Source organism: Callorhinus ursinus, unplaced genomic scaffold (assembly GCF_003265705.2).
Source record: "Callorhinus ursinus isolate GAN/ISIS: 27379988/994484 unplaced genomic scaffold, GSC_fseal_2.0 scaffold14, whole genome shotgun sequence".
Taxonomy (NCBI): domain Eukaryota; kingdom Metazoa; phylum Chordata; class Mammalia; order Carnivora; family Otariidae; genus Callorhinus; species Callorhinus ursinus.
In genome coordinates, this window is record NW_027397076.1 from 14,444,225 (window position 1) to 14,467,849 (window position 23,625).

The 23,625-nt window shown below is 45.4% G+C and overlaps 1 protein-coding gene across 2 annotated transcripts in view; it reads left to right on the plus strand.

Annotated features, from left to right (window-relative positions):
* Window positions 1-23,625, plus strand: part of TMCC3 (transmembrane and coiled-coil domain family 3) — a 351,112-nt gene that overhangs the window by 303,757 nt on the left and 23,730 nt on the right. Inside the window, exon 4 of one of the 2 annotated variants that reach the window (XM_073900519.1) lies at window positions 3,477-3,977. The exons of the other annotated variant lie outside the window; for it this stretch is intronic. Coding sequence (XP_073756620.1) covers window positions 3,477-3,638 — 162 coding nt within the window. The 3' untranslated portion in view covers window positions 3,639-3,977. Of the gene's footprint in view, window positions 1-3,476; window positions 3,978-23,625 lie in introns of those variants that run through there. 2 annotated transcript variants of the gene reach the window in all.

Consider the following 23,625-nt stretch of genomic DNA (forward strand, 5'->3'; position numbering starts at 1 on the left):
CAGATACATGTGTCCTTTGTTTCATCTCTTGTTGTTGGACATTGACCATGTTTTCCTCTTACAAGTTACCAGCTTTGACTTGACTGTGTCACGACAGTCGTGCAGCCGCGTTTGGCTGCTTTCCACACCACCGGGGAATAGACTTGAGCTAAGACAATAGAGGTTTATTTTTCTCGCTAATAAGCATTTCAGAGGTGGGTGGGTAAGCCAAAGTTTTGAGCAAGAATACAGAACGTCAAATGCCAGAGCCAGGCTGTCAGATGCAGAGCTTCCAAAGAGGGTGATTGAGGACCTCTCCAGAAGCTCTTGAACCGCTCCCGGAATGGAGAGCACAGAAGGATTGAGAGGGGAGTGACAGAGCATTCTCGAACAGTTCTTCCTTCAGATGTCTTCTGCGGTGGCTGGGGTAGGGGTTCTACCATTCTCCCCTTAAAGCGGGTCTCCCCATTAAAGCGAGTCTTGACTGACAAGTGAGAAAGTTAAAGGGGCCTGTGGCTGGTAGAGAGAGGGGGGTTGTGTTGGGGTCAGCCTCAGGATGCCCAGTGCTTCCCCTCAGTCTGACATGGGCCCCCAGGAGAGCAACTGGCATGGGATAAATCAGACTGGGCAAGGGTGGGAAGTGGGGGGAGTCACAGCAGAAGGAAGCTAGAAGTGGGCACAGCCTCCCTGTGTGGCCGAGGAAGGAGACCCCCAGGACGGATGCATCTTCTCAGGTCAAGGGAACTGCAGAGAAGAACCCTCAGAGATGGGAATATTCTAGAAGCCCACAGAAGCACCTGCAAGAAAGTCAGCTTTCACATCTGCCTTGACCAGAGAGCCTCAGCGGGCTAATGGCGGCACCTGTTCAAGAAAGACCCTCCCATACCCTAAGGGATCAAATGCGAGAAGGCTGGTAGAGGCGAGAGTTGGGTGTGAAGAGGAGAAACATGAGGTAGAAAAAGAGAGAAGCCAGCTATGTACCCCCTTCCACCTCAGGCTTTGGGCCTGACACAGGCCTGGTGGTGGAGGGGAGACTTGATGCAAAATCAGGTTCAGGGTTTTTTAAAAAAAATTTTAATTAATCTTGCACCATGTGAATTCCAGAATTGTGAGTGCATTTGCTATGGAAAGTGACTTCAGACTGTCTGTCACCTAAGGGACTGCCAGATTTTTCATCTAGGAGTATGGAGATATGATCCCCTCCAAGTAGTTTCCAGGGATGGTAAGAAACAACTGTAAAGTTCATTTTTATCCCATCTCAGGAACAGGACGCCCAACATACCATTTATAAGCAGAATAAAAGTGGCTTAAGCAACAGGGGCTTATTTTTCTCACTTAAGAGGAGGTTGGGAGGTAGGTGTCTGCAGGGTTAGTTTATTAGCTCAGTCAAGACCAAAGACCAAGCTCATGTCATCCTTCTGCTCTGCTAGCCTCAGTGTATCAATGATGTCTCCCCTCCTGGTCACAAGATAGCTGCCCCAGATCCAGCCATCACATCCTCACATAGAAAAACACAATAGGAGCCGCAGGCTCTCCTTACTCCTTGCCTTTTACAGGGAGGAAGCTCTCTTCTATAAGACCCTCAATAAGACCAACCTTACAACCCCTGGGCCAGAATGGTTCATGTGACCACACCTCTCATGTTTCCTGAAGGAATAGGCTCCACTACCCCATTTCCTCAGATGTCTTAGATGTCTCAAACCACTAGAAAGTAGAATCAGGCCCTCCCTCCCATAAACTGCATTCAGTGAGGTCATCTGTTATCTAAGAGCCAAAATCAGGGCCTCTATTTCACAGCCCTGGTCTTCCTTGATTTCGAGGTCACCTGGCACTGCAGATCTCCCTGCTTGTTCAATCGCCGACCTCCTTCAGGGGGTTTCCTTGACACTCTGCTCCTGGGTCTCCTTTTACTTCTGCACACATCAGGGGTCTATGGCTCCATGATCTCCATCCCACCTCCACGTGCTCTGTATGGTTTCAACTCTCACCAGCTTGACAGAGGCTACCAGCAGTGCATTTAGTGCCTCCCTCTTTTCTGACTTAGGATTCATTTTCAGATTTCTATAAAATATCTGAACATGGAGGTTAGAGCACCTCGAACTAAAAAACCAGGATCACTGCTTTCTCCTTACCCCAAATCTGTTCTTTCTGTACTCCATTTCCATTAAAGCCACCACCACCACCACTGTCTACCTTGTCACCCAAGCTAGAAACCTCAAATCGTCTTCCTCATCTTTGCCACCATCGAACCATGCCAATTCTGCCTTCTAAATACCTCAATTGTGTCATCTTTCCATCTCCACCACCACGAGCTTGGGTCTGATTCAGTTTGTCCCAGGGCAGGTATAACAGTCTCCTTCTATTGCTCCTTCCCCCTCTTCCCCCTGCCTTGTATGAAGATATGATACCTGGAACTATGGCAGCCATCTTGTAACCATGAGGTGACAAGAGCGAGAACTAATAGCAAATGTGCTAAGGATGGCAGCAGAAAAATGGAAAGATACTGGGACCCTGTCAGCTCGCTCTGCTGAGCAGCTGAGTCAATGCTAGGAGTCATCCACCTGCAGACTTCATGTGACATGAGGTCATAAATGTCTGTCTTGCTTAAGTTCCTCTTGGAGGCCACCAATTAAATCATAAGGCGTTTCTAACTGACTCCAGGAGTGGGAAGCTGAAGGATCCAGTTTGAGCAAACTTGTGGCATGTTAACTTGGCAATCTTGAAGCAGCTATTCTAGTGTGAAGGATATTTTTTAGGTAGCTGGGAGAAAAAAACCAAATGATTAAATATTGAATTTGTTGTTGTTGTTGCTGAGTAATGTGTTCAAGAGAGATAACATATCCATCTCTCTATATCCACCTCTCTTCACCCAGTCCCTCATTTGTCCCTTTCACTTAGAATCACTTTTAAGTTTTAAGATAATGCAGCATTTTGAGTAATTTCGAAGAGGGTGTTTTAAAGTGGTCACATGAAACATCTCCTGGGTCAGAATGGTCACATGGAGCAGGCCTCCATCAAATGTGCCTTTAGGGTAAAGACGTGTGGAGGCGGAAATGTGTGGAGTGGTTAAGGCTGTATCGAGTTGTCCCCTTCGGCCAAGTGTGCAGGCCCTGAGCCTGGAGGGTGTGGGGGGTGGTCAGGGGGGTCTGGTTGAACTCAGAGAATGGGTGATTTGAGAGTAGCCTGGGAGTAAACCATGCGGAATGCAGGGCTTGGGAAAGAGAGAACCCTTTGTTCCCAAGTGGGGTGCCATTCTTGGGCTCCATCTCATTTAACCTCTCTGTCCTCAGTGTACCTCTGAGGTGACTTCTCTCAGGTCACCCATGGGACATCCATAATGTGGCTGTCCCCATGTCACGCAGGGGCCATGATCATCTCCTGCACCGGGGTCTAAAGTCCGGCTTGGGGTGTAGGAGTGACGATCTGGTTGGAAGCAGGGCTGAGGAGACTTGTCTTGAAGCTACTGATGTTTCCGGTGGCTGCTATTGTTTGCTTAGGGAGAGCATCAAGCAGAATCCCTATTGTGCCACAGGCTGAGGAGATGCAAAGCTGAGATCCAGCGCATGGAGAGAACAGAAGAAGCCGAGGCCGATGGGGACAGTGCAGAACTCTGGGCTCCTTTGGAAGCATCCCTGCTCATATTCAGAAGTGTAGATTGATTTGAGTGTGTGTTATGATGATGGTGGGCCATCCTGGCAACTTCACCGATGGTCAAGCCTGGGAAGAGAGAGTGAAGCCTCCATCACAAAGTACAAAATCCCCAGGGCCAGCAGACACCTGGTTCCTAATCACGAGACCCCCAAAGAGAATGGTCCCTGTCTCCACACTTCACCACTCCCCAAACTGCCCCTGCCACGTGGCTGTTCTGGCCACAGTATTTTCCAGGCTTTGTGAGGCCTAGTTAGTTATTGCTGAAGAAACTGTTTCAAGTCCCAGTGTTGGAGAACTGCCCTTGAGCAAACGGAGAGAAATAACACTTAATAAATGTTCAGTTATTAAATGTTGTACAGTTAATAAATGTTGGCCACTGGAGAAGTGTCCTATGTGTTCATATCCCTTCTTCTAGTATTTATCTTTCCCTCAGAGAAGGGTGTTAGGGGAATGGGCATTCCCCCTTCAGACCTCATCAGTGCAAGCATTCCATGCAAGCGGAGACCATTCCCGATCTCGCCCCGGCTCAGCCATGTCCCTGTCTGGGGAACCAGCAGGTTCCCTGGGCCCAGCCATCCTCATAGCTGAGCTTGCAGCAGCCTCTAGGGGTTGCCACGGGTTACTGAGTGCTTGCGACTGGTGTCTTGGATCAGTTTAAAGCGAGAGGTCAATCAGTATTTCCTCCAGGTTTCCCCAGGGGGCAGAGATGACCCCACGGCAGGACCACAGCACCACCTCCATTCACTGACCGGGCCTGCACCTGGTTAGCGAAGGTATAAAGGAAGGAAATAGAACCCGAGGGCAGTCAGCTTGCCGAGATCCACCTAAGAATTACTCCGAATACATGCCCACGTGCCCCCCCACCTCCCCGACACACACATACACAAGCACGTATGCGAGTGCGCGCGCACACACGCGCACACACGCGCACACGCGCACACGCGCGCGCACACACGCGCACACACACACGCGCACACACGCGCACACACGCATGCGCGCACGCAGCAGCCTGCTCTGAACGGGGCACACATTCAAGTATCACCCCCCTCATGGAGGCCCCTGAGGCTTCCCCAGTTCTCCCCCAGGGTCCCGACCTCCTCATTCTCCAAACACAAGCGGGCGAGGCTCTGGAGAGCCGGGGCTGAGCGGCGTTGAGCTGTGTCCTGAGCGTCAGTTCCGGGCTCCGGTTTTTATGATTTATCTCAGAATCAAATCCAGTCCCGTCACTACTAGGCGCTTAAGGGCCTTCAGGGCTGTCCTCTCCCACTGCGATGGCAGTGAGGCTCCTCAGTGTGACTTCCAAGGCCCACTTTCCCAACTCATCTACCCTCTGGGCCTCACCTCTCCCGACACCATCTCCACATCCCAGTTGGGGGATGTCCTTTCCGTGCTCCAAAGGCTGTGCGCTCTCCACTCCCGGAGCCTCTGCAGCACAGCCCCCTTTGCTCACAGCTCCGTGTACTGCAGGGGGAGTGGCAGAGGGAGAAGCAGGCTCCCCACCAAACAGGGAGCCCGACGTGGGGCTCGGTCCTAAGACCCTGGGATCATGACCTGAGCCCAAGGCACACGCTTAACCCACTGAGCCACCCAGGCGCCCCCAAAAGGAGTTTAAGATACGGGTCCTCCTTCCGTAGAATTTCACCTTCTGGTTGGCTAAATAAGACATGAACACACGAAGCAACTAGAAAAAGTTAAGTGTGAAACCAGAGATGGCAAACTGGTAGCCTGTGGGCTGAACCTAACCCTTAAATGCGTCTTGTTTGGCAATAACAGCTGTAGCCAGCAAAGGTTTCCCCCCTCCAATTTTTTTATTCTAGTAAAATATGCATACCATATAATTTACTATCTTAACCATTTTTAAGTGTACACTTCAGTGCTATTAAGTACATTCGTAATGTGCAACCATCACCACCATCTATCTCCAGAACTTTTCTCATCCTACAGAACTATAACTCTGTCCCATTAAACACGAACTCCCCATCCTTTCCTCCCTCCCCCAGCCCCTGGCAATCACAATTCTACTTCCTGCCTCTATAATTTTGACTACTTTAAGGATCTCATATAAATTGAATCATGTAGTATTTGTCTTTTTGTGAAATAAAATAACAAGCTTGGCTCGTTTCACTGAGCATAATGTCTTCCAGGTTCATGCATGTTGTGTTCATCCATCTTCTTTTTTAAGGCTGAAGAATATTCCATTGTACGTATATACCACATTTCACTTATCCATTCATCTGTCAATGGACACTGGGTTGCTTCCACCTTTTGGCTATGAATATGGGTGTACAAACCTCTCTTTGAGACCGTACTCTCAATTCTTTTGAGTATATACCCAGAAATGGAACTGCTGGATTATATGTAAGTCTTATTTTTAATTTTTTGAGGAAGCCCCATGCTCTTTTCCTCAGTGGCTGCACCATTTTACATTCCCACCAACAAGGCACCAGAGTCCCGAATTCTCCACATCTTTGTCAACACTTTTGTTTTTTGGTAGTAGCCATCCGAATAGGTGTGAAGTAGCCAGCACAGTTTTTAAAATTTTTGAATAAGTTGTCAATATTTAAAAAAATCAGATTTCCGGGTGCCTGGGTGGCTCACTCGTTAAGCGTCTGCCTTCGGCTCAGGTCATGATCCCAGGGTCCTGGGATCAAGTCCCACATCGGGCTCCCTGCTCAGCGGGAAGCCTGCTTCTCCCTCTCCCACTCCCCCTGCTTGTGTTCCTGCTCTCGCTGTGTCTCCCTCTGTCAAATAAATGGATAAAATCTTTAATAAAATAAAATAAAATAAAATAAAATAAAATAATAAAAAATCAGATTTCCTGTGTGTGTGTGTTTTTTTTAATGGAGATTTCCAGCTTCTTTTGAAAAATTGGAAAATTCTAGCAGCCCTGATGACAACTGGCTGGAGCTGAACAGCTCCTGCCCCTGTGCCTAGCTCACTTCGCCCCTCCCCATGGGCCCCTGCCCCTGGAGGATGAGGGCAGGTGCCTTGCTCCCCTAACTTTGCCACTTGACCCGCAGCACTTCCAGGAAGGGAGAAGAATGTTTCTTGTACCCATCCTCAGTGCGAGGTGAGGAAGCTAAAGGCAGACAGGATGGCTGGGAGCAAGCTACTTTTTGTGACAGTGTGTGTCACGGAGGTGCGATTTGCAAGCATTGCAAGCACCGGGTTTCTTATACTTGGCCACTTCACTCCTGTCCGTTCTCTTCCCGGCCCCTCTAGGCATTAGGGTTTGTGATCCTTGTGTTAAACTGGGGTGACTCTCAGCCACCAGGTTTTCTGAGACAAAGACTGCACTGTGGGCTGGGCTCACCAAAGGCGGTTTGTGAAAGGAGGTAGAATTTCACCGCTGCCTTGGAGGATGGTGTATCCTTTCACTGCCATAACAAATACCCCAGTCTGGGTGACTTCAACAGCAGAAACATCGTCTTGCAGTGTTCTGGTGGCTGGAAGTCAGAGATCAAGGTGTCTGCAGGGCTGTTTTCTTCTGAAGCCTCTCTCCTCGGCTTATAGACAGCTGTCTTCTACCCATGTCTTCATATCACCTTCCCTTTGTACGTGTCTGTGTCCTAATCTCCTCTCATGGTAAGGACACCAGTCTGGCACTAGGGGCCACCCCTATGACCTCATTTTATCTTCATCACCTCTTTAGAGATCCAACCTCCCAATACAACCCAAATACTCCAAATATAACATTCTGAGGGGCCGAAGGTTAGAACTCCAACCCATGAGTTTGGAGGAAACAATTCAGCCCACAGCAGATGGGTAGGACTAGCGGGGAGCAGAGAGGGGGCTCAGTGGGCATGCGTTTTATCGTCTGCTCAGCACCTGTATTAGTTTCTTTCTGCTGCTAACAAATTGCCACAAACTTACTGGCTTAAGTGACATGCATTCATTTTCTTACAGTTCTGGAAATCGTAAAACCACTTGGCAGGGCTACAATCCTTCTGCAGGCAATTGGGGAGAATCTGTTCGCTGGCTTTTTCCAGGTCATGGTGGCTGCCAGTATTCCTTGGCTCATGGCCCCATTACTCTGACCTCTGCCTACATCAGCACATCTCCTCTTTCTCTGACTCCCCTGCCTCCTTTTTATAAAGACCTCCTGGGGGCGCCTGGGTGGCTCAGTCTGTTGGGTGTCTACCTTTGGCTTGCGTCATGATCCTGGGGTCCTGCTCAGTGAGGAGCCTGCTTCTCTCTCTCCCCCTGTTCATGCTCTCTCTCTCTCTCTCTCAAATAAATGAAATCTTAAAAAAAAAAAAAGACCTTTTGATTATATTGGGCCCATCTGAATAACCCAGGATAATCTCCCTATTTCAAGATCATTAACTTAATCACGTTCACAAAGTCCCTTTGCCATGTAGGGTAACACATTCTCTGTTCCAGGGATTAGGGCTGGGACATCTTTGGGAGATGGTTGTTCTGTCTACCATAGCACCCCTCCCTTCTTCCCTACTCCAACCTTGAACGTCTAGTGGGGAGCTGCCCCTCAAGGTGCTGGAGTGGCCACGTGATCCACACTGGCCCAGTCTGAGTCCCTTGAGTGGCCACGCTCTGGGGTTGCTGGAGATCAAGCCTCCCGTAAGGGCGAGGCATTAGTCTGTGCTGGTGGAGATGGAGACCGAGATGTGGAGAGAGTCCTGGGAGCCTATAGTCACTGGTTCCAGTTGTTCCCGAGGCTGGCAGGTCATGAATCGGTATATCCTCTGTTCAGTTGGTTTCAGTTGGGTTTCTGTCCCTGGAGATTAAAACCGTCTCTACATGTACACAAGTTATTTTGAATGAGGGCCAGACAGTGGGGGATGGGGACAGCAGGGGCAGAAGTGCATCTCTGGAAGCAAATGAAGTGTAAGCTTCAAGGCCACTCACTCAGGGGAGACCCTCCACAGCCCTGGCTGGGACTCAAGTTCATATGTTTCTGCGCCATTTTTAGGGGCTACGTTAGCTGCAGTTGGGAGGACCATGTCAGCCTCCATCTCCACTTTCCCTCTAGTAAACCCTCGCTCTCCTTAGCTTTGCCGTGACCGTGGGCATTTTTGAGAACCAGCGCTGGGCAGGTGGAGATGAGGGTCCGTTTACTGTGTGTTAAATGCAATATATTTATACGGCCTCCAGTTGTTTTCAGTGTGTTTGTTGGCCGGGTGTAGGAGTGGTTTTTAAGAATATTCCCACGGTCCTGACTCCCCCAGCCTGGTGACAAGGAGCAGGGCTAGGGGTGGCCTCATGATACCAGCGTGTCCCATGGCGACTGCCACCAGGAATATGTGGGGCAAGGAGGAGAAATGAGTTGGAAACATACAGAGCCAAATGTTGGTCCCTTGAAAAAGAATCATAAAGCGGGGGATTGAATTCTTGACTTCTGGCCAAAATTTAAATTCTCCCCTCTCAGGAATATACCAGATAATGCTACATAAACACACTATACATGCTTTTCTCTTTTGATGGAAACCATGGAAAAATGGAATTTATTCCTGTGGATCTAACCCTACAAGATTAAAACAACAGTGAGCGCGCGTGCACGTGCAGGTGCACGACTCATGCATTCTATCGTAATGATATGTTTTAGACTAGTGCTAAACATAGTGCTAGACTATGTTTGAGCACGACGTTACCAGTACCAGGTCATGAAGCTAAAGCACACTTTTCTAAATGATCAGCCATGCTAGGAAAAAGCCTGAAGTCTCTTTCTACATTTCCTATGGATAATGGTATCTCAAACTTATTGTCATTGTCATAGGAAGAATCTCAGCCAAAAAGGAGGGGAAAAAGTATTTTAGAAGCATGTCAGACAACTAGCACAAACTAATATGTAATTTTTCTGTATTTGGTGTTTTTGTGGTCTTTTCCAGCTTTCAAAACTTTATGGTTTTTGTTGTATTCTCCATCTATGTATTTTCATATTTAATTTTGTTCTGGTAATTTTGTATTCATTTTCTTCAAAAGAGCGAACACGACTCAGGCCCCAGCCAACCTGGGTGAACTCCTGTGCACAGGCTACAGTGAGGAGATAGGAATGGCCAGTCTGCCGAGGGCAGAGGCCAAGAAATGAGGAGTCGCAGCAGGGAGAGAGGGAGCGAGTGGGGGACACCCATGTTGGAGGCCGTGGAATGCCAGGCGCGGGGAGAGCAGGCCCACTGAGGTGACATTGGGTGCGTGGTGGGTGCCTTGCATGGTGTGTCAAGGAGAGTGACGTGAGGGAGGGGATCCTTTTCTCTGGGAACAAATGCTCTCCAGCTGCTTCAAACTTCTGCACCTGTAACGAGTGGAGAGATGATTAAAGACCAAAGCAGGTGGTACATTCTGAAATCCTGAAAAAGAGTCAAAAAAATGTCACTCTCTGAAACAGAGATTTATAAAAGCCAATATCAAACAGATGAGGATTATCACAGTTTGGGTACTTCCCCAAAATCTCAAGATTCTTCAAGGTATAGGGTAGTCTCTCAATTTGTCAAGAGTTGAGAGTGAATCCTAAAACCCCATCCAGGAAGCACCAATTTCAATGTAACTGATAAAAGATGCAGCTTCCAAGAAAACAGTTAAACACAGAATAACATACAATCAAGTATTTAAAAAGTGAACTAGAAGGTGGCAGTCTCAAACACACACATATGAACACAGTAGAGCACAAATACTCTATAAGGCAGAAAACAGTGGCTTTATCCGAAGGCAAATGGCATCTAGGGGAAAATATTTGTGTCTTATATCACGGCCAACATTCATTTTTCTAATATGTCAGAGCTCCTATTGATGGATTTTTTTTCAAAGACCAGCCTTCTAATAAAAAAATGGGCAGTTCATGAGAAAGAAAATACAGATGCCTCTCAGACAGATGGAGAAATAGTGACCCTTACTCACAAGAAGAAAATGCAAAATAAGATTACACTGCGATATCTCTTTTCAACTATCCAGTTGGCAAAGATAAAAGAAAGTTTGGTGAAGGTGTGGGGAAATAAGTTCCCTTGTAAATTGTTGGCAGGAATGTAGATAGGGTTTCTGTAGAGAGCAGTTTGTTAATACCTATCCAAATTACAGGTGCACATACCCTTTGACTCAGCAATTTGATTCCTAAGGATCTATCCTGTAGATGTGATCACGTATGCACAATGCATCATATACACAAGATTATTTGCAACACTCTGCAGCAACAAAAGATGAGAGGCAGCCTACGTATCCATCTGTGGGGGACCAAATACATAAATTCCTGTACATCAGGATATTCCATACATTGGAATATTGCTCAGTGGTAGAAAAAAAGGAGGAAGTTTTATTTGAACTGATACGAAATGATCTTCAAGATATACAAAGCAAAAAAAGCAAGATGTAGAAGAAATAGAAAGTACTCTACTATTACTGTTTTATAAAGGACGGTTGGGAGGAATATAGCTCTGTATGTGTGTTTGTTTGAATAAACATAAAATATCCTTAAAGATACACCAGAAACTCCTACATCAGCTCCTCCAGAGAGAAGTTCTGGGTGCCTGGGGGATGTGGATGTGAGAGCCTCATGCCTCTCTGGCACAGAACGGAAGCACAGGAATCATGATGACTCCGCAAATGTGGGTTGAGGGCTGGCTGCATGGCCCGGGCACCCACTGTGGCAGGTGTCAGGGGGGCAGCAGATGTCCTGCCCTTATGGGGCTTATGCCCTAGTAAATGAGACAGGCAGTAAACAAATAAAATATATGGGTGGACAGACAGATGGACAGAAAAAGAGAGAGGGAGAGAGGGAGATATGGAGAAAGAGGAAGGAAGGAATGGAGGGAAGGAAGGAGGAAGAGAGGGAGGGAGTGAGGAAGGAAGGAAGGAAGGAGGGAAGGAAGGAAGGAGGGAAGGAGGGAGGGAGGAAAGGAAGGAAAACTCAGGGACTTTGAAGAATATTTTAAAAAATTGGCATGTGGAGAGATTAAGTGGGGATGGTCGATCTATTATTTTAGACAGGGTGGGGTGAGAAGGTCTCATGTCGTCCACATATCTGGGGCAAGGGCATCTAGGGGACAGTGCAAAGGCCTGACATGGGGAGTTTGGAGCAATAGTAAGGAAGACAGCGTGACGTGAGCAAAGCGGGGGAGGGGGCACCGTGACAGGTGGCTGAAATGTGTCCCCCCATGTGCCATTCTCCAGGGACACCTGCTGGGGGTGGTGCCAGCCCTTCAGGGATCCCCAGGGAAGACGATTCCCCTTTTGGAACTTCAGACATTTGACCAGGACAGCTCTCGGACTGTGGAAGATAAGTGGTTTGGTGGTACAGTCCACATTCTGGGGTGATGTCTATCTTTTCAGTCAATGCTTGGAATGACTTTTTTTGAATAGACCCAGGCAGCCCTTCGACAACTCCAGTAGCACATCCCAAACCTAGTATTTGCCCTCACAGCACGAAAGCAGCCGTCCATCCTCCTCGAACGCCTGTGTGCCTTAGAGGGAAGCGGATGCAAACACCTAGTATAATGTCGGCTATTCCTGAGCCTGCACGCACCGCAGATGCAACAGGCTTCTGCACTTCCCTCCCGGAAGATGACTGGGCCCCTGTGGGACCACAGCATCCCCAGTGGGAGCCTTTCCTCTGTAGGACACGTGCTATGTAAACTCTCTGGTCACACCGGGTCCTTGCTCTTTAAGACGACAAATCCCCAGAGGAAGAGGCTTACATCTTGCCTAATTGGACAGTTGGCTGTATTCAGAGAGAAGTGTTTGCAGAGCACATTGAAAGCTAGCCCAGGGACCCACATGTTTGCTCAGCATCCACATGGCAAACAGCAAGAGCCTTCCTTGAATGCAGGGGTCAGAAAGGGATTTTCCTCAAATCTGAGCAAGCCTCTGGGGTGATGGCTCATTCAAAAGGCCATAATATAGGGAAGGGTGTTCTGGAATATCTGTGCCAGACCTTCCTCCCATCTGAGATGAACACAAAGAATCCTTTCTCATTTTGCTTTCTTGCAGCGGAGTCCACCCTGGATTACTGAGGGGGTCCCGGGCTTATTTCAAGGTCCAAGTGTCTGGAATCAGAGCCCAAAGGCCAGCTGTGGGGAGCAGGGGGTGGGAGAAGGGGGGAGGCCCACTGGCTGTGCAGAAAACGAAGACCCAGGGCTTTTATGCACATGATTAGTGATGAGGAGCTAGTTGCCTGGCAACAGCAGCCCCTTCCCCCCTCTATCCGTACCCCTCAGGCTGTGTGTAATGTTTGGTGACATTTTTCTTTTCATAGCAGAGACAGGGAGTCGCCCCCTTAATTAGCTGAAGATGCCCCCCCCAACTGGCTTATTGATCAGACTCCTGTTTAGAAATCATCCCCCACAAAGCACTTAATTATTAATTGCACATTAATAATTGCTGTGCCGGGATAACTCTACAGATAGCTGTTCATGTAAGTGAAGAGCTTAGACTAAGACCTGACACACGGAGGTGCTGTAAAAAAATTAGCTGCTCAAATAATTAACATTGTCTCTTTCTTCTAGGAGGTTCAAGTAGTAAGACCTACACTGGGCAGATTTTACTGTTTTCAAAGAGCTTTGCTATTTTCTCTCAGACTCTCAGAATGCTACAGTCAGAAGCGTCCTTAGAGAATCCTCACCGCCCCCACCCAGCTGCCTCCTTTGACAGCTGGGGAAACTGAGGCCCAACGAGGTGACACAACTGTGCCAAAGTCACACAATTCATGATGCCACAGAGACTGAATCCAGACCTCCTGGTCCTTGGTCTCTTTCCACTCCTCTGGCCTTCCCAATTCAGGGCTACAGAGAATCTTGCCAGGAGTCCGCCAGGAATGCAGGTGCGTAGTTACTGCCCTCCTTGCCTGGCTTGCACTCGGGGACCCTGTGTCTGCAGCAAGTCCCCAGACCCTGCACTGGGGGCAGCTAGAGAGGGCTTAGGGAGGCACCGCAAGTAAATGACGTGACTGCCAGAGTAAGGTCATTGTGTCCATTTACAAGATGGGAAGCTCAAGGCTGAGAAAGGTGAATTTCTAGTCCCAGAGGACTTGAAAGCCACATCCCTCTTCCCACACAGTCACCACCTGGTTCTCCTGTGCAACAGACGCAAGACCCCGGGGCCTGGGCCTCTCCCCTGACGCTCAAGGAAACCAGGCCTCAGAAGGAGTCGAGGGGCCTGCCCAGGGCTCTACCTCCTGGTACGGCCGTGACCCCACTCCCGGGGGAGGGGGGGAGGCCCAGGAGAGATCACCCACCCCCTTCGCTTTTCCCCATGGAGGTTTATCCTAACCAATCTGCTGAGAAACACTTTTTAACACGCAATAAGATGGATATGCTAAATTAATTTCAAATACACGGGACAGAAACAACATCTGAGCCTTTGGGTTGATTATCTACACAGAACAGGCTGATGGGGGTTAGGGGCTGGGAAAGACAGGGTGTCAGTTCATGTCCTAGGAAGAAAAGAATAACAAAGGAGACTCTCAATTGCCCAAGTGTGTGAGTGAGCACTAGGGGGCGGAGTGAGTCCAGGAATGGGAGAGCCAACGCAATTTTCCTTTGGTTTTAAGGGTGATTTTAAAAGAGCGAGCTTGTAGCGTGAAGGGTCATTGCCTTTAGTACAGCCTTAGTCAATAGGTTTCTAATTGGGCTATTAATCTGGAAATAAGTGTAAAATAAGAAACCCAGAGGGTGGGTTGAGCGTGAACGCAATGTGAATAATGAACCTCCCATGAATGATTTTTTCAAGGGTCGATAGTCCCATAATCTTTGCTCTTCTTTAATGTGAATTGACTCCTGACCACGACTTGGCAATATTTGTCATAAAGTGGTAGGTCTAAGTCTTAAGAAACACGAAATAATATTATAAGAGTTTTCTAGTACATGGTCTCTGCAAGTGGAAAACATAAAAAGTAATTGTTTTTTGGCAAATTAATGTGATTGTGCGTACGTACCAATCCATAGCCACTCCTTGCACCTGCTCCCACCCTGTCTCACTGCATGCTTGGAACAGTCATGCCAGAGATGAAAGGACCACAGCGACACACCGGGTCCCCGGTGTGGGAGTTCACCCCGGTAATACATGACTCAACCCCCTGCAAGGCAGTGATGTTTGGACCTATGTGAGTTTAGCAGTGGCCTAAGGATAGTTTCTTATTTAGAACAACAATAACTCCCATAGGACTATAGTTAATAATACCGTATTGCATATTTGAACGTTGCCAGTAGAGCAAATCTTTAAAGTCCTCACTAGGACGATTAAATCGTAACTGTGTATGGTGACAGATGTTATTGTGGTGATAGTTTGGCAGTATATACAAATAGCTAATCATTAAGTTGTACACCTGAAACTGATGCTATGTTATATATCAATTATGCCTCAATAAAAACAACAAAAACAAAGGCCAAAATGAAAGGGCTGCCATCAGTGAGAACTCATTAGGTGCCCAGCCCTGGGCTTTGCTTAGCGTGGTCTCACTGAAGCAAAATAAACCTATAAGCTATACACTGTTATTCTTCTTCTGATTTTACAGATGAGGAAACTAAGTTAACTAAGTTGTCCAAGATTGCCTGGCTACGCAGTAGTTCGTCTAGGACTCAGACTGAGATCTGACAGCAAAGTCCGGGTTCTCAGTTCTGGTCCTTCCAGAAGCCTGACCAACCCTATCCTGATGGGAAAATGCTTGGGCCCTATACTCTGACACTAAATCCTTTTTTTTAAATTTAAAATTATTTATGTATTTATTTTAGAGACAGGATGGGGGCGGGGGGCGTGTGCAAGGGGAGGGGAGGAGCAGAGGTAGAGGGACGAGCTGACTCCACACTCTGAGGATTGGGGGGGGGGGCTTGATCCCAGGACCCTGAGATCATGCCCTGAGCAGAAACCAAGGGTCAGACAGTTAACCAACGGAGCCACCCAGGCACCGCCCCCCCTTAAGGTTATTTATTTATTTTAGAGAGAGAGAGAGAGCGCAATGACACTACATTCTAATCTGAGCATGGTGCTGATTTGGTGGGTGGTTTTAGGAAAGTGACTCCACCTCTATATCAAATCTTAAGCTCTTATAGTGAGTTACTAAATAATGCAAGTCATCAAAATAAATGTAATATAAAGACATGTAGGTCATCAAGAGCCCAGATGAATGTACAGAGTCCAGGGCTACAGCAGCTCTGGGATTGGTGATCTGCAGGAACCTGGCACCCGGGGCTATAGGATGAAAATGTAACAGGATGGTGTGAGGCAAGTGGGATCATCCTCTCAAGCTCCTGGCTTAAGAATAGGGATGGATCCTTCTGCTCACAAGCCCTAGAGTTTGGGGGCCGTAGACATGCAGGAAGGTGGCCACACGTTGGGCAGAGAGGTGTGCTTTGGAGCAGTGCTGCACAAGGCTGTCGGCTGGGGCCAAGCAAGAGGAAGCCATGTTTCTCAGGGGACCACCGGAAGCTGCCTGGCACGGAAGGCCAAGGGCAGGCAGGCCTTGGGACCACTTGGTGAGCCCTGGGGACCCAAGTTCTGCCACAGATCACAAAAGGGCATATTCAGCTTTGCCCCTTTTCTTCCTCTTTCCCAGAAGCCAGAGGGGTACGCAGGAAGGAGAGGAGTGGGAGAGAGAAGGCCATGACCTCACTCCCCTCCCCACCCGCAACTCTCCGAAAGCCTGCAGCCTCGCCTACATTCAAGACAAAGAGGAAAGCTTTGAATCAACTAGAAGACTGAAATTTTAAGTTGGACAGAGATGAATCATAATAACTGGGGAGAAACGATTTTGATAACTAAAATGATGAAAAGTTATAGAATCAGACTGGGGGAGATATAGCTAGCTAGCTAGCTAGCTAATGGAGCCTGCTACCCAGTGGGAAAGGGAGGTTTCATAGAGCATAACTGATAGATTTTGGGGGGGAATATCTATTTCATGTTTATCCCCCCAGAGAATTGACAATCTTCACTAAACCTGTTACTCAGAGGAAAATCAATAAATATCATATATCCGGCCACAGGTGAAAGACTACAGCCTGCCGTTTCATACCGCCCGGCTAGGGGCTCTGCGTGCACGGGGTCACATGGCCCTCTGGGACTCCAGTCTCACAGGAGCGCCCCAGGTACCTCAGATAATGGTGGGAAAAGCCGAGCGTTTCTCTTCTTATCGGGATTGTAATTATGGCTCTTTTTTCTGTTCTCACAACAAATGCTAGGTTAGGATACTCATCTTTTTTTTCTTTTTTTTTTTAAGATTTTTATTTATTTATTCATGAGAGACAGAGAGAGAGAGAGAAGCAGAGGGAGAAGCAGGCTCCCAAGGAGCAGGGAGCCCGATGCGGGACTCGATCCCAGGACTCTGGGATCATGACCTGAGGTGAAGGCAGACGCTTAACCATCTGAGCCACCCAGGCGCCCAGGATTCTCGTCTTTTTAAGTGCCCTCCCTCTGCTCAGAGGCTTCTGCCCTCTGCGAGGTCTGGATCGATCCCCCTGTGACTCCCTCCTGAATTTTCAGAGCTCATCTTGAGACCTGGGCCTCAGAAAGGCTATGCAGTATGAACTTAATTTGCAGGCATAATGGCGATAATCTCACCCAACCCCGAGTTCCTTCCACCCATTGCCTATGTAGAGTCGGGCAGTGCAAGAGCCCACAGACAAGAAACGTCAATGAAGCAAAGACAAGAACCCAGAAGCAGACCCAAGGACTGTATCACAGTCCACTCTGTGATAAAAGGTGATACCACCAATCCACGGGAAAAGGAAAGAATACTCCATTAATAGTGTGTGGATAGTTGGTTAGCTACATGTGTAAAAACAACCATTTAAATTCTTCCTTCACATTCATCAATTTCCAATGGATTAAAGACCTAGAGATAATAATTGCAAGAACAGAAATGTAGAAGAAAACCTACGTGAATATTTATCAGACCTTGGAACTGGGGAATAACTTTAACAGCATGACAACAATAAAGAAATCACATAGGAAAAGAACAATAGCTTTGAATATATAACAAGTTTAAATGTATACCAAAAAGATAATAGAAATACAATCAAAAGGTATGGTAGTAACAAAACCAGTAATCCCCACTGCACCAGCTGGCTGTGAGCCAACAGCCAATATGTGAGTGAGACCATCCCAGACCATCTCTTCCCTAACCATACCACCAGCAGACAGCAGACTCGTTAAATGAGCCCAGCAGAGATCAGCCACGCCTGGTCCAGGCCATCAGATACATACTGCTGACACAGATTCATAAGCAATAATAAATGTTTTTCTTGGTTTAGAACACTGTTTTAAGGCAATTTGTTATGCAGAATTAGATAAATGATACAAAAGAGAAAAGGAAAATGATAAATTGGAACAAATATGTGTAACAAATATGAAAGATAAAGATTAAAATCTTTAATATGTAATGAGGCCTTATAAATCAACAAGAAAAACAAGATCTGCCTTAGAGCAATAGATAGAGGACATGAGCAGATAAGTCATTAAGAAAGAGAAATGGCTAATAAATGAAAAATATTAAACCTCACAGAAGTAAAAGAAGTGTAATCCAAACATTAAACCACACATACGTTTTTTTACTCATGAAACTAGCGACAATGTAAAAATATTCAATAAAGATGAGTGTGGTAGTGTGATGGGCACTCCCAGATCTGGGGATGGAAGTCAAATTAAACCATTTCCAGAAAGTAATTTAGCAAGATTTAGAAAAAGCCTTTGGGGCAGATACAGTTGGTCGGTGTGGAATATTGTGGTATTGTTCCCAATTCTTCATCATGTTCTTTGCATGATTTTGTAGTTTCTTTCCCTAGAAACAAAGTATATTTTCTGGCATGTTGATGTTGTACTTGGCTTTGTGGCTGTTCTGGGCCAAAGGAATGTTAATAGATGTGTGCTGCAAGCAGAGGTTGAAGCATCCTCTGGTTTCGAGTTTGTTCTCTTGCATTTCTCCTTTTACCACAATGGCTTCTTCTTTGTGTTCCTGCCCCTTCCGCCTGGGCCCTGGAGTGAACACATGAATTTGGGAAGACGAAGGGGTAGTGGCAGAATAGTGGTTAGCACCTGCCTAATCTCCACAGAAAGGCAGACAGAACAATTAAATAGCAAAACCAAAACCCACAGGCATTTCCAACAAAGCCAGGTGAGAAGGGGTTCTCATGAAGTCTAAAATACAAGCGAGTGGGGCTAAGTCATTAGCAGTCACAGCAACTGTGCTGGAAGAAGCAGAGGAAAGCAGCGGGGCATCTAGCAAACCTGCCAACAAACCCCCCTAGAACATCCAAGAGGCATTCCCTGGGAAGCTCAGCAGGCTCATTTTAGAACAACAGTTTTGCCTGTTTTGCCTGCTCTGATTAGCGGGCGCTGCAGGGGGCCTGGGGTAAGGTCTGAAAGTCTGGAGCAGTCTAGCCCCTCGGAGCTCTCAGGATTCACCAGCTAGGTGAGCTGGCCTTTCGGGACAGGGCCTGTCCCCAAGGAACCTGCTGGGAGAGAAAAGGCATGGTAGAGATGAAGGAAAAGAAGGTCCAGATAAAAGTGGGTCAGGGGAATATAGCCAGGAAATCTCACAAATCTCGCACTACATGAAAAACAACAGAATAGGTAACTTTATGAAGTTAGAAAACTTATCCTGTGCAAAGGTTCCTTCTGAAAGTTCATACTTAATTCATACAAAAATGATCAACAGAAATGTATTGAGACTAAATCTCATACAAAGTTATTGGAAGGAAAATGAGAATGAGAATAATGTCCCCACAGATAATGAAGGCAGGCATAAAGACTTGCTTAAAAAAATGAGACAGAAAAAGGAAAAAATGAAATTAATGAACTATTTCAAAATGAGCTAAAAGACTAATATCTTCAGGAAAGGAATGTCATTAAGAAAACAATATGAAACATGAAAGAAAATATTAATGAGAAATAGAGAAACTCAGAAGTGAAGGGAGAGAGATCAGCAAAAATACAGAAATAAAATAAATGGGGAATAAACTATGAGGAATCCAGTGAATAAATAGATATTGACTTAAGAGAAATAGAAGGTGAAAAGAAGGGAATTTTTAAAGAAAATTATTTATTTATTTGAGAGAGAGCAAGCATGAGCAAGGAGGAGAGGGAGAGGGAGAGGGAGAAGCAGACTCCCCACTGAGCAGGGAGACCAATACGGGGCTCGATCCCAGGACGCAGGGATCATGACCTGAGCTGAAGACAGACACTTAAGTGCCTGAACCACCCAGGGACCCCAAGAAGGGAAATTTTAAAAATAAAAGATAAATTAGAAAGAGATAAAGATTTGAAAAACAATACAACTATTGAATGAACATAGGAAAAGAAGATCCAACACATGGTGAGCCGAAGTTCCTGAATAAGAAAACAGAAGCAAGAGAATTGAACAAATACTACATGGTATAATTTGAGAAGGTTTTTCTGAAATAAAGTAGATTTGAAAGCACATATTAAAAGAGCACACTATGCATATGGAGATATTGAACTGAATGGTCAACACTAAGACATATTCTAGTGAAATTTCTGAACTTTTTAAAGAAAAAGAAAAAAGCTCTTCAGACATCTAGGCCAAAAGAATATGTGGCTTATAAAGGAAGGAAGGAAGTTTGTCATTAGACTTTTAAAAATTTTTGTATTTAAATTCAATTTAGTTGACATATAGTGTATTATTAGTTTTAGGGGTAGAATTTAATGATTCATCAGTTGCATATAACACCCAGTGCTCATCACATCAAGTGCCCTCCTTAATGCCCATCATCCATTACCCCATCTCCCCACACACCTCCCCTCCAGCAACCCTGTTTGTTTCCTGTAGTTAAGAGTCTCTCATGGTTTGCCTCCTTCTCTGTTTTTATCTTATTTTATTTTTCTTTCTCTTCCCCTATGTTCATCAGTTTTGTTTCTTAAATTCCACATATGAGTGAAATCATACGGTATTTGTCTTTCTCTGACTGACTTATTTCGCTCAGTGTAATACCCTCTAGTTCCATCCATGTCATTACAAATGGCAAGATTTCATTCTTTTTGATGGCCATTCTTTTTGATGGCCATTGTATATATATATCACATCTTCTTTATCCATTCATCTGCTGATGGACATCTGGGCTCCTTCCATAGTTTGGCTATTGTGGACATTGCTGCTATAAACATTGGGTGCAAGTGCCCCTCTGGATCATTACATTTGTATCTTTGGGGTAAATACCTAGTAGTGCAATTATTGGGTTGTAGGATATCATGTCTATTTTTAATGTGACACTTTGTCAGAAAAAGAGTATTTGGATACTTAAGAAAATGTGACATTCAAGTATAAAGGACACAGGCAAGCTGTTATGAACATGCAGGCACTTAGGGACTATTATTCCTATGAGTACTTCCTGAGGAATTTATTAGAGAACAAGTTTTAGGCAACCAGAATGACTAGAGAGTTGTTTTTGTTTGTTTGTTTTTAAGTAGGCTCTGCACCCAACACAGGGCTTGAACTCATGACCCTGAGATCAAGAGTCACATGCTCTACTGACGGAGCCAGCCACGCATCACTAGAGAGAGTTTGATAGAAGGAATTGAACTGGCAAAGTTCTATTTCTTAACCTGGTTGGTAGTTACAGGGGTGTTTGTCTTATAATAATTCACTAAGATATATATATATATATTTGTTTTGCATTATTTTCTTTGTATTTTATTTCACAATAAAAGGTAAAAGCAAAAACAAACAAAATGACCATGCAAAGAGCACACCTGAGCCCAGCCATAGGCAAGACTAGCGAAACCCAGCCTAGTTCAGTCAGTTTTTAGTTGTTCCAAGATGTGAGCAAGAAAAAAAAATGTTTATCGTTTTTTAACTCTAAGTTTGGGGTGATTCGTTATCCAGCACTATTGTGAGTTTTGCTATCTAATAAAGCTGAGCCTTCAGCAGTTATATCAAACCTCTTATTTCATTATTGAATCTGGAAAGGACCAGATCCTTGTGTTCTTAGATTCCCTAACAGTTAATGAAGGTTATGTGACAGATATTGGAAATAACCCAGTAAAGGAATTCTGCTAGGTTTGTTGGAAAATTTTCTTTCCTGATTAAGGATAGTGGTATATGAGGAGTCGCTCTCACTGTCTTGTCTTCATACACCTCTACTTTCCTGAATTTTGCTCATGTGACCATGGGAGACTTGGAGCCATCTTGCTACCGTAAGCAACAAGCAAACAGATAAAAAGTCAACATTCTGAGGATGTTGGAGCAAAAAAATATGAGATTTTGATTTCTTGACGATTTCATTGAGTTTCTCTACCTTCTTTCAGACTTCTTGGTTATGTAAGTAATAAATATCCCAGTTGTTAGTTAGCTTTTCTGTTACTTGCAGCTGGCTTTCTATTTCTTCCTTACTTAGACAGCTTTAACAATGTTTCTTGTCTTTAAACCAGCATTCCTGGATCCATTAATTTAGATTAAAAAAGGATTTCAAGATATAGTCAAAAAATATTTATCAAATCATTATCTATAGAGAGGCAAAATAGAAAACGATCTAAAAGTTGCAATATAAAAGAATGATTAAATAAATATCAGTAAGATGATACATTATGCATCTGTTAATATTCATGTTTTTGGAGAATATTTAAGAACATGGAAAATGATCATGCATAATAAAAAATTAACATTTAAAACTGTCTGGGTGAGGGGCACCTGGCTGGCTCAGGCAGTAGAGTATGTGACTCTTGATCTTGGATTTGTGAGTTTGAGCCCCACATTGGGCATAATGTTTACTTTGAAAAAATAGTAAAACTGTATGGGGTGATGTCAGAGAAAATGGCAGAGTAAAGATGTCCAAAATCTTTTCTTCCATAAAAGCAGTGATAAAATTGGCAAAATTGTCAAAATCAAGAGAATGTTAATTCAAGAAAAATTATTGGATTGCAGTAAAAATAGTGAGCTTTGTGGCATTTTAATTTGCCTTATTCTCATCCTCCTCTGCCCAGTTCTGCAGTTGCCTTGAAAATGAACACCCTGTAATCCTGTCGAAAACAAGTAGACTGGCAGCCACCAGAAGGTACAGAACAGGATTGGAACTACTTCATAGACCTGTTCCCAGAGAAGTGTCATTATTTGACCTGTCTGGTGGTTCCCTGGAAGATTCTACTCACAAGGCTGTGTCATTATTTGACTTGACCCAGAGGTCACCCAGTGTGAACAGCCTTTTCCCCAGGGGCATTTGTCAAGAACAATCAGAGATAATTGCTTAACATCGATGGGTGCCTTAGTTGGTGGATAACATTGGGCAAACAGGCTAACCAAAAAACTTAAAGGAAAATCTAGAGAACGAGATCATCATAAAGGACTTTGAAAATCTCCAAATATTTCTGGGAGTCTAGAAGGCTGTGTTCATACATGTGGCTGTGCATATGACCAGGGCTGTGTGCATGCTCAGGAAGACACAGAAAGGCCTAAGCTCTCACCTCGGGCTAACCTTAAGGCTCTGTGCAAGCAGGAAGTAAAAGCTCAGGCAGAACTGTAAATTGCCTTTCCACTGTCTGAGTGTTGAAAGCATTCTCCCCAATATATACACAGAGCCCCTCAACAAACACTGGGCAATGTATTGGTTTCAGGCATTTTTTGGGGGGGTAAAGATTATTTATTTATTTGAGAGAGAGAGAGAGAGAGAGAGAGAGCATGAGTAGTGGGGTGGAGCAGAGGGAGAGGAAGAAGCAGACTCCCCAGTGAGCAGGGAGCCTGATGCGGGGCTCAATCCCAGGGTCCTGGGGTCATGACCTGAGCCAAAGGCAGATGCTTAACCCACTGAGCCACCCAGGTGCTCCTTGGTTTCAGGCTTTTAAAGAAATTGACCATTAAACTAAGTAGACATTGCAGTGGTCACACACAACAAAGAATACAAACTTTACAGAATTAGGTCATAAGCCACTAGACAAACAAACAGCAACTATCAGAAGTAATGACACCAATAAAACCTGGGATTTCCAGAGTTATCTCATTATATTATTTTAAAATAGGTTTGGTTTTCAGTAAAAAAAGGGAGAAACATGCAAAAAGCTAACCTAAGAAAATATGGCACTCTTAGATATATACTCAAGAGAAATGAAAACATA